This window comes from Antedon mediterranea, chromosome 3, assembly GCF_964355755.1.
Source record: "Antedon mediterranea chromosome 3, ecAntMedi1.1, whole genome shotgun sequence".
Lineage (NCBI taxonomy): Eukaryota > Metazoa > Echinodermata > Crinoidea > Comatulida > Antedonidae > Antedon > Antedon mediterranea.
In genome coordinates, this window is record NC_092672.1 from 6,244,251 (window position 1) to 6,256,567 (window position 12,317).

At 34.7% G+C, this 12,317-nt stretch overlaps 1 protein-coding gene across 2 annotated transcripts in view; it reads right to left on the minus strand.

The window, feature by feature from the left end:
* The window catches only part of LOC140044681 (uncharacterized), a 33,067-nt gene that overhangs the window by 5,446 nt on the left and 15,304 nt on the right, over positions 1–12,317 (minus strand). Inside the window, exons 3-5 of one of the 2 annotated variants that reach the window (XM_072089301.1) lie at positions 6,020–6,127; positions 4,874–4,964; positions 448–532 (exon numbers count right to left, since the gene is read on the minus strand). In XM_072089301.1, the coding sequence (XP_071945402.1) occupies positions 448–532; positions 4,874–4,964; positions 6,020–6,127 (284 nt within the window). Of the gene's footprint in view, positions 1–447; positions 533–4,861; positions 4,965–6,019; positions 6,128–12,317 lie in introns of both variants that reach the window. The other variant, XM_072089300.1, reaches the window with a different exon arrangement.

Below are 12,317 nucleotides of genomic sequence, written 5' to 3' on the forward strand. Positions count from 1 at the left end.
AATTAATTCGTTTGTTTTCTTTTCTTTGTTGCCTATCGAATGCCAAATAACAAGCTGGTGTGTTTAGCTTAATGAGGAACCTTATTAACAAGGGGGATATTGGATTCTGAAATTGATATCAACACACGCAAAAACTTAACACGGCCTTGCTTGAAATTTTAAAAAGGAGCCGAACGAAAAGTCGCTAATTTATAACTTCTGATACTAATCACGGTTTTAATAATAAACACGGAATATTTGAGTATTTTAACAAGACGATGTTTGTTAATATTGTGAAATTTATCAACAGCGCATGCCTCACAAGCCATGTAAATTTCATCATTATTTCAACGCGAATGTTGATGACGATTTAAACGTATTCCCGAAATAAACTGTTGTTTGTTATTGTTAAAATTATGCAAAGTTAAAACATTCGTACAAAAACTTTGTTAATGTGTGGTACCGTACCTTCGTTCTCCTAGAGATGACTTTGGTCTCTCTGTTCCCGGGGCACTTTTCGTCGTCTTGTGATGCAGATTGTGCGATCGATGGCCTAGAAAATAAAATCGAAAGAAACTGTTTACGATAAGACAAACATCTGGTTAATTAGGCACTCTAATTAACACCACATTCTCTTGATAATTAGAGGCCTAAGTTCGATTATGAGTCAACTGAACGAATGAGTAACTGAGATATTTCTGTCTTTTTGTGACATCATATACAGAAGAAGTGAAAACAAAATTTGAACTAGGGACAGTAAACATCTTTCACATAATGTCAGACAATAAATTACAGGAACCAAGAGATACAAAATATCCGCGCTCTTGCTAATATAGGCCTAATGTTATACGCGCTATAATTGTGTATCTTGTGTATGTTAAGAACAATATTATCGTCGTAGTCGTCAGATTGTGTAGCGTGTTGTTTTTAATGTTTATATAATAGTACAGGTTCGGTAAGGTTCAAATCCTGAGACCGTCATTTGGTAGATCCTCTGTTATTGAGGTTTCTCTTGAAAATTGATATTGTAACATTATGAAATATGAGTTATATCAACAACTGTGACATTGGAAGCGTGCCTATAAAATCTATATTTGACGTAACGATAAGAAACAAACATTTCTACTGGTACAGTTTCTTGTGTATGAATTTACTGTAAATCCCATAATTTTCGCGTCCCCAAATGTTCGGGATTTTACTATACATTTCCAACTAATGAAAAATGTTGTTTTACAGTATTAATTTTCTATGTAGAGCGGCATCACGGGTATTTTTGTTTGTAACTGAGCTGGGTGGGGTCCTAGAAAAACCATCCAATAATAAATGCATGCATTAGGAATAACTCTCAGTTTGTATGTGACGTGTATTAATATAAATAAACATACGGTTTATATTTCGATATTTTTAAAATGAGAAACAAAACACGTCGGAGTGAGTGACAAGAAGTGAATAGTGGACATAATTAGATCAGTAAATCTAACTGCTTTACATTCAAAAGGATATGAATGAGGGAATATGCCAAGTGATACAATTTCATAATTATTTACGATATCGTTACAGACTTTATGTTAGCTAATATTCATAACTTATTCTAGTGCGTGTCAAATGACATTCTGTAAGGTTTAAACAGCTCAATTTAGACCAGTTTCGTATGATTCGTCACTTATGGCGTGAGCTGGACATGGGCTACTCTGCTGGTTACCAGTAATATTTTCGACCATATGAGATTCAGATATTTTATCAGGAAGGCTATTAATAACTTTTGATGATAATATGCAATATGATATACATATAATATCTCAGTGTATTTATCTTTATTTTTTAGTCCATATGCATTTTCTAAAAAAAACCATTGGGTGTGTTTAAGCATGGTTGTTGGACCTCATCCGACATCTACATAAAATAGTCTGTTTTTCTTAAAGCTCTGTCTACACTAGCAAACTAGTTTGACAAAAAATATGCGATGTGCCCAAATATGGTAGTGATATGACGTGTTCATATATGGGCACTTTGTGTGTCGCATTACAGTTTGATCTGAGACAACAACAAATAGTGTAGACAGAGCTTAAGAACCAAACGAAAATGACACCAAGGTTTACATCAGTTTATTTCAAAGGCAATGTGAAAGGAAGAACGACTCGAAGTTTTATTAATAATATTATATTTTTGTATAATAATTATGGTTAATTATGATTATGATTATGGAAATCATGCGAATGTTTTAGGAATGATGTCCAATACACTAACTAACGAGTCGTGGTATTACGTACCTTAGTAGTAAGTCTATGACTGTTATATTATTCATGTATTTGCCACGTGTATCATGCTTGTGAATTTAGTAGTGAAATACTGATATACATGCAATAACCGTCTATTTATGACACCCGTTAGCTTATGAATACCGTAATATATGTAGGCCCACTTGTTATTTATGAGCAAAAGACACATTTTCCCCCGACAGACATTAAGCCTACATCCAATACTAATCCCGCTGAAACAACTCCACAATTAATCAAATGAATTGGAACTATTGATATTTTGATCTCGAAACATCTCTGTCGAATACCGGATTAAACCATCAGCGCTAAGTAGGCCTATCTTACATGGGTGATAAATTGAAACACTCTCGGGTACTGACTGGAAATATCATAGGATTATTTACATCTAGTCTGCCAATTGAATAGCTTAATATATAAACACATTGTAGGCCTATGCGTGCGAATAAACCTAAATCGATGAAATACCGTTTCAATACTGTTAACATTAATTATCTATGCATTAACTGTAATATTTGGGGTGTGACGCACCGCCCTAAAAAGATCATTTCAAATTTGTCTTAAAAATCTGCACAGCGTCCTCTAACGATTGAACTTTTCGTTATAGTACATTGTCATAAAAGTATGGAAGCTATATAACAATAGATTTCTTTGTTCCGACTGAGGATGATTCATTATCATTTTACATATCGGTGTACGAATTGAAAATTATAATAGCTAATCTATTGTACTTTTATTGTATAAACCAATACATATATATATATATATATATATATGTATATATATATATATATATATGCTGCAAAAGAATACAGATTGCATACTCCACGAGATATTTCAGTAATTTCCATGCTTCAAAGATGTACTTATACACCGGACTTATACGTATTAGTGTAGAGTACAAAATGTATGAAAAAATTCATTTTTGATCAGCAAATCTTCTAAATAGAGGAACGTATCGGGGATTTTACTCTTCCCTGATGGTAACCAAACGTTTTTAAATGTGTAATGAAATTGTACCGGCGTAATTGCTCTTAAAGAGGTTAATGTATGTTCTTGTTACTTACATTAATGTAGAGGAATAGTAGGCCTAATATACGTTGATTTTCTGGGTTCTTAAGAGAAGCCAAAAGGGGAAAAGGGGGATGAGTCGAAAGAAGATGGGGCGAAAAGAGAGGACTGAAAAGAAAAAGGGCATGTGTTCTGTGTGTAGTACCAGACACAGCCATGCACAAAAGGCCCTTCGACCTCGCAAAATGATGATAATCATTTTTAAACGAATACATTTCGGATTCTATACAACGTTACAACTAATTTGAATACCATTCAAAAACACAACAAAGAAATTGATTCAATTCTTCTCAATAGTATGATTGTTCCTCATAAATCGCACAAAGAATTAATTTTTGTTCACACATGTTTTAAAGTTTAGCTTATTTGCTACCGCACCACATACTGCCTTTATAATGGAAATCGGCAGGCTATTTAAAATCACACGTAGGCCGGGTATCACGGCCGGTTGGGGTGCATGGTTATGCGGTGTAATTAAACTCAACCAAATGAATACAATTAATAAATGTGTTCATGCTTTCAGTTATGTCTTGTATATGTTCATGCTTGTAGTGACGTAATAATCATGAAATCACTCTTATAATTAATAATATAGAATATACAAATAAACCCACAATACATTGTCTCCTTCCAATTAAAAACCTTTCCAATTTTAAAACCCAAATTGTAGATAAAATTCTGTCGTTTTCAACCCAAACTAGCCAATTACGGTAGAACGCAAACAAAAGTTGTCTGAAATCGAGGTCTTACAAAAAGTAGACCTGGTTGTAATTAATTGGAAGAAGAACTGTGAAATTAGTATAGTAGTAAAGTATATCTCCGGACATTATTTAAACAGTCAATCGCTCTCTAACGAAAAAAACAGATTATAAGAGATTTAGGAAAGGTCTCCTACGACCATGTTTGCCACAAATGGGACGATGACTCTCTCACACGTTGGGCGCGGGCGGGAAAGGCGCTCCCTTTTGTGATTCAAAAATCATCCAAACGCAAGCATGTCCGGACTGAGATATTATTTTGCCAAACAAATGTTACTTTTGAAAGTTCCAATCGAAGATAATAATTGACAATCACAGTGTATTCTTGGTAAGAGGCATACTGTTCAATATTGTCCGGAAAACTACACAACCAAACACAGTAGAACCCCTATTAAGGGACACATTCGGGCCCGAAAAAAGTGTCCATTCAATTTTGTTTTTCTATCAACGTTATTTATAGAGGGTAACCTTTCCGGCTGGACAAATTAATGCCAGTTGATATTTATGAATATCCCTCAATAGAGGTGTCCCTTCAATAGGGGTTTGTCACAGTGTTAAAACATATGTTTTACCTAATTCATTTCACAGGAAAGTGCTCCCTATAGGGATTCTACTGTATAATACTATATATTATCACGGAGAAATAAGTTTATTTCTTCGTGGTAATGATACACCATGGATTAATGGTTATCGTTGCAAAGTGTGATATGCTACTAATAATAGAGCGACAATTCCAGTTCCATATTTGCAATGATAATCAAAAAACACTTTACTCACATTCCTCCTTACCTAGGCAGCGACAGGGATCATGTTTATCTAAGTAATGTTCTAATGTGTCCCAGCCCCCGCCAACTCGTACCATGACGTGATTGCGTAAAATCTGTGAATAAATCGGTAAATTACAGTTAATAAATACGGAATGTAGTAAAATAGATAGTAATGATTAATGTATGCCTGACATATGAGATGAATTTGCCTGGAAGCGAATATGATAATGACAAACATAGTAACGTTGCAATAGCCTAATAATGTAATGTACATTCTATACACTGTCATGTACCTTCACATTCATTTTATGTCGTGTTTTCAACATGTTAAAATTATCACACCCGATTGTTGTATGGAAAAGTAATAATAATAGTGAACTAAACATGTTAAGCCATAAAATACTCTTGAGATGCAAGAAATTACACCCAATGAGCAGGCCTAACAACCCAAATCATGTCATACCGGAAACTCTTTAGGCCCTACTACTAGAGCCTAGCTTAAAACTGGATTATACGGATAAACACACCCTGAAGACTCCACATTGAACTAACTAACTTCTGTTGATTTTTTTAAACGAAGCACACCTAGAATAAACGACATTACACACTGTGTGGTTAACTTAAGTGTCTGTCCAAACGTCGTGTTAAAATGAATTTCAATCCAAAAGAGTAAACAAAAACGCTTTTTGGTCTAGTGGGTTTGTGTCAAAATATCTAGTCAAGATAACGAAGCAAATACAGTAGTTGCAACCGTGCATCAATGATTTTGATACTGATGTTGTATATTATTTGTATTTTCTTTTTATTTAGCCGGTCACAATTGTGACGTCATACGGTGTTGTATATTAAAGATGTGCTCTTATATAGTTTTCAAGAAAGTTACCAATATAACACTATGCTGCGTAGAAACATCTGAACTATTCTTTACTACTTAGAGCAACATTACTAGTTCTCAATTATCATACCACCTTTAATGTGATAAATAATAGTTCGATGATGTCATAACTATCCCGTGACGTCATGGGCAGTGTTTTACGCGTTTGAAATACAAACACGCGTCGACCACAAACTGCACAGTGTGTTATATCAGGTATTAACTAAATTCTATAAATATCAATGAGATTGGCATAGCACCAATGATTTGATAAATATAACTCCTGATACTTACCCTGACATATATCTTTGTTTTTGAATCTCCTATTCTGTATTTTCCTTCCGCAACTCGTATCATCGGAAACTGATTGGGACAAGAACATCGACTGACAAGATCACGCACCTGCAAAAAACAAAAGAACATTGTTATTACATCAATTATCTTTTATCGAATAGGTATTCTTATTTCGAAGTACTACCGGTAAACGTTTATAAAAATGTTATATGGGTGAGCTTTTGTGAATTTGTAAAAAGTATCGAATTTAACGGACACTGTTTTAGGCCTACATCTGGCTATGGAGGTAAAAATTGTTTATTTTTACCTCTATGATCTGGCGCGCCAATAAAGTATACATTTGATAGTATTATATTATTCTGATAATGCTTGCACAGTACATGAAATTCTAAGCCTAAATTATTTTTATGTTCTATAAATATAGGCCGCTTGAAGGAGCATCACTTGACTTCGTAGGCACATAGTTTATGCATAAGACCGATATCACATTAACATTCTCATGAGAACATAGGCACATTACTGAAATAACAGTATGTTGCTTTTAACATGACATAGCAGTCGCAGATTGCCTCAAGTCTTTTGATTGCTCTTGCAAATAAAAACAAGCAATTCTAATTGTACACAAGCGATTGTAAATGACGTATGCGTTATTAGCTAAAATAACCACATTGCGCTATTAATATCTTCACACCAAAGACACAACACAGCTGTCTGTTTCCCGATTAGTATTACTTTACATGCCAAAGCATTTTGAGGTGCTAACATAATAAACATTTAAACTTAGAACTATGGAACGCACATAGTGCCTTTGTAACGTCGATCTGATGAATACAGTATTTGTGTGCGTTTCATATAGAAGTAATTATGAATCTATGGAACGCGACGATTTTGTGTGCGTGAACCTAATGATGTGACTATCTAGGCGTTTCATATTCATTGCGGTGTCGATATTACAATTACAAAAATGTTACGCAATCTAGAAATCAAGGTCAATTCATCCATGCTTAATCCATGGATGAATTAGCAAAGACCCTAACCGTTGGCCTACTTGGTACTACATTATTTCAACATTAGTAATACGCATTAAATCCTATTTTCAAGAAGCGTTTTCCGCCCACAATATCATGATTTGGTCTTTACAATTCCGTACAAGTAATTATCTATCTGTTCTATGCTCTCTATATTTATCTTAGTCATTCATTATTATAGACATTCATTAAAGTCATATAGATATCCATTCATCTAAACATAACCAACAAAATTAAATTATAACTAGAATTTAATTCGTCACTTTGACGAATTATAGGTGATCATTTTTATCATTTTAATAAAATTAACATTTTTTAAACATGCATGTACGTTAACATACGATCGTTAAAAGTTGATGTACGCCATCCTATGACATGATTGCATATACACTTATAGTGCTGAGTTCTACCTATGTGTCATACAATATGTACAGTACATACTGTATACAGTGTATAGCATAGGTGAAATTACGGGACTCACATCGTGTTCTAATTTTTTGGTATGATGGAATTTTCAAAATAAACTCGAAGATGACAATTTCGAAAGATAATGAATTGAGCAAATAAATATAAGGATTGGAAGAAAATTTGACACGTAGAAGCGCAATGCGCGGTCTTTGAAATTTGTATAACTTTGACTAAAGAAATTTAAAAACTACTTTTTAACTTCAACTGGCCATATGATAACATCACAACATCCGATAGGCTTAATTTTAATATGAATTCATATCTACATTTCATCAGCTTTCATAATAACTTATAATCTTCAAAGTCACCTTTAATTCTGAAGAGCTATAAGATATTCAAATGTATAGTGTAGCTGAAATTACACGACCTAGGTTATTCAAGTTTTTACGCGTGATGACGTCATCAAAATAAAAATGTTGACAACTCATTAGAAGAATAATTAATTGAGCAAGCACATACTAAAAGTTGTGCAAAAATCGGGCTCAAATAACGGAGATGCGCTCTATTGAATGTGATAACCCACACAAAAAGAAAAAAATTCCTAATTTTTAAATTCAAGTGGCCATTTGATGACGTCATACCATTTTGTACGTCTAATGTGTATATACATTTGTATCTACAACTTATTGGCTTCCATAATAAGTTAAAAAAAATTGGGGGTCATCTGCCATTCTGAAGAGTTATATTCATTTTAAAAAGTCCTTATTTTTTACCATTTTTAGCACTTTTGTACAATTAGTGTGCGCATTTTGTCATTTTTAACGTGCTCGTATAGCGTTATTTTAAGTCGGAATGGACTCAAAATTGGTGAATGTACTAAGGATTGTGAGTAGAATGTGATTTATACATCAAATTTTATTTTTTACGCATTTTAAGAATCGTGCGCACAAAAACGCATTTTTGCGCAGTAATTTTTTGAAACGCGCAAATGGCCTAATTCATGCTCTAAATTGATCAAAACCTAATTTTGCGCGTTTTAAATTTTAAACGCGCGATTTCACGTTCATGACCTTGAAACGCGCAACTTTTTATTTGCTAATATTTTTACCCTTGACCTGAAGTTTACCTGTAGTGAATTTCATTAATATGTCATAATGAATTATGGAGATATGATTGATAATGTGATTTCACAAAATGGCGTATAAATGACGTCACGGATGAGTGATCACGCTGGAAAGCTGATTAGGATTAAGTTATATTATTTGAAAGATATTCTGAAATTTTGGTAATCATTGACATTAAACTTTTTGAGATAATTGTTACACAAAATAGTGTACAGAAACAATAAAAAGAAAAATAAAGATTTCATACAATAACAATAGGTGATCATTTTAGAATATTTTATTCTAAATGATCACCTAACTATCCCTTTCTATTCTATATCCATTTTCTAAAGGCCATAGACTTTCCCCCAAGTCTGTAGTTATTTCAAGGCTTTTCTATATTTCTATATACAAGATCAATACGTATGAAACGCCATATGTGCCAATATATTTATCTTTTTACTAAGTCAAAACTCCGTCTGGAACCCAGACTACATAGGCCCCTGTACTGTACGTGTAGTATTCAGCATTCACTTGAATGTTACATTTTATCAATCTGATATCAGTGACAGGTTATCGATAGTTGGACTGTGGATATTTGTACATGTGCGATATTATTACGCTTTGACAATCCTTTCTATATTTTTGACAGAATGTTTCCATCATGGGTTTTATGAGTCACACAGCAAATAAATGATATTATCTAGAGTGTATTATTTATAGCCCCCTTGAAATAAGGTACCAACTTTAGAGCAAAGATGTTTTAACAACCCCACCAGTCGAGTCTAATGGATGGAACTGATAGTGATATCAGGCTATTTACATTATGTAAATAGACACAAGTGCATGTACATTTCACAATGGACTTTCCGAGCACCACGAAGCATGCATGCAACATAGCGTAACGATGCGCACATGATGTTTACCTAGTCTAGGTTCTAGACGGCGATTCGATTTAATTTATTTTGGCACACATTGCGTTTCAAACGTATACTTAAAATGTAATTTACAGACAAAAACGTCGACTGACTGGTGGAGAAAAAAATATAAAGAGACTTGGAGCAAGTCTAATGTTTACCAATCGGTGTTGCGATAACTTCCGCGACGACACCAAAACAACAACATTTGGCGTAGTTGCAAAATCTTTCACAGCGGCGCGGATTGGTTTGTGCATCCATGCGTAAGAAGTTACGCTCTACTGCGTCTTAGTATGTGGTACCTCGTCGTGCAATCGAATCCTATATTAATATAGTTGTGACTAATAAAACGTGTCTGCTATTGTGTACAATATCTCATTCGACTGGCACCATAACAAGATAAACCCAGATTAGTATAACAAATACATATATCCTGTAAACACCCACTGGAAACAATTCTACTCAAAATTATATTAATGCAAATATTCGAGTGTCAAGGTGAACAAGCTCTTCTATATTGATGATTCCTGGCAATCAAACGCATACGTTTAATTTGTTTTTGTTATAAAGTGTATCTGAATGACAATTGTTGTTTTATGATATGATGAAGAGACACGCGATCGGAATCTCGCAGGACTTAATGCACGGTACCGTAATGGTATTTCCAAACATATGCGAGCGTACTGTTTACTACATTTACAAAATACAATGATGTAGCCTTCATTAAACAATACATAGTTTGGTCGAATATCATGCATTAAACAAGGAATATTTCGCCGCTCATTTCACGATAACTCCCGTCTACATGCATCTCAATATTAAAAATTATCAGCAAATGTTTTCATAGACTCTCTTTTCCCAGACGTGCTTTGGGGTGTGCGCATGGCCAGTCCAATTCAGCCGTAGTAAACTATAAGCTGCCGCATGGTAACTGTTTCCTAATGCTTCCGTTCTCTTGAATATAACTGCCCAAAGGAGCGGCGCGAGAAAGCAGTTATACAGTTAGCATCTTGATGGAATTGAGGGGAGAAGGGAGAATTATCCATTTCTAAATTTCTTTAAAAAAAAAACAACACGCCAGAATTTTACATCATTATACAGTATACGATACAACAATGAACAAAGCCACAAATGGATAATGCATATAAAAGCAATCATTTTTTTCATCTCTGAAACCAGCTGACAGATGTTTAAAATAGAAAGCTATCAGCGTCCAGATATGCAGGGCATTTATTTCCGTTATATGACAGGCCTAGACACATTGAACCTCACGGTGTTATGTTTATTTTATGCGTTCGAAGAGTACTTTATTACATTCCGACATGACTCTTAACTTGTAATGTATGATAGACTTATTTCGGATCCCCTTGTTTCACCTGCCTTTCAACGATGACAGATATGGCAAGCCAGCGTGGACATAAATAGACTTTTCCGTCGGACAAAAGCAACAAAAGCGCCTTGAGCGATTATATTAATTTTGTATCGACTCCGAATTTCAATTACAGGAAATTGGTAGATACAAACTGAGAATTGGAAAGCAGAAGGAAAAATCAGGGATACCTATTTAGCCTCTGGGTTTGGGTAATTTTAGTAGGAGGGACCAAAGTTAGGCTGAAGTCCAGCTATCGGTCCTGGGCCGAATTGTACACAGATGTATTCTTTATGTAAAGTCGGTGTTCTTTTCAACTTTGTGAACATAACATGTATGTGTGAAACTGCCTTTAGTGTCTTCAACTTTCCAAGATGGTCACGGCTGTTCAAATGTCGTCTGCCCTGAAGTACATCCGCCAGTTGTCTTCAGATTATGGTTGACCTTCATGTATGACATCTGACCTTGTTGATTAGCTGTTGTTACAATAACGATGTTCCATAAAATAATGATAATATCAAGTGGGCCTAAATATAGCATGTGTTTGCAGATTAGAATAAATATCACCACCATAATAAGTGGATCATTTTCCCATGCGTGTATTTGACATATTATTTCAATCGTTGTATATAAATATTAAACTGTAAAATGTTATTGCTGTTGCTACTAAGGGCCAGGCTTTTATATTCTCCCTGGAAGTTCAATTTAAAATCGAAGGAAATGCTGGGTAATTAAGGTCAGGAGGTTGTCGAACTAACAGTCAATAGCCCTAACATTACTTTGTCATTTTACTGCTGTATACTGGACCCTATCCGTGCCCCTAATATTACATATTGGCAATAGGTACGTCCAGGCGAAATAGATCTGAAGAACAGTAATCACAGAAGAAGGAGTAAAGAAGGGTATTCTAGGAACAAAATGTAGCGCAAACTGGAGAGGGGGGGGGGAATCCTATCATAGGCGTCATTTGTGGGTTTGGGTATAGGCCTACATTTCGTTACCTAAATCCTTATCTGGTAATGACGTTTCCTTGGGAAATGATACGCCGGATGTTGGCTGTGTCGGTTTTGATTAAATCCTATTACAGTAACTGCTTCTGGTAAAATAGTGTAGGTTATACTTGTTAAATATATGTCGAGAATATTGTTATAAAACAACCATATAGGGCCTAGAGCGAAACATAATGTTGTGTGCCTCATTGGTAGAGCGAAACATAATGCGAGTGCCTTATTGGTTTAGCGAAACATAATGTTGTGTGCCTTATTGGTATAACGAAACATAATGTGAGTGCCTTATTGGTATAGCGAAACATAATGCGAGTGCCTTGGTATAGCGAAACATAATGTTGCGTGCCTTTATTGGTAGAGCGAAACATAATTTTGTGTGCCTTACTGGTATAGCGAAACATAATTTTGTGTGCCTTACTGGTAGGCCTATATCCGTCACAATAATTAAACGATGATATACCGTCCT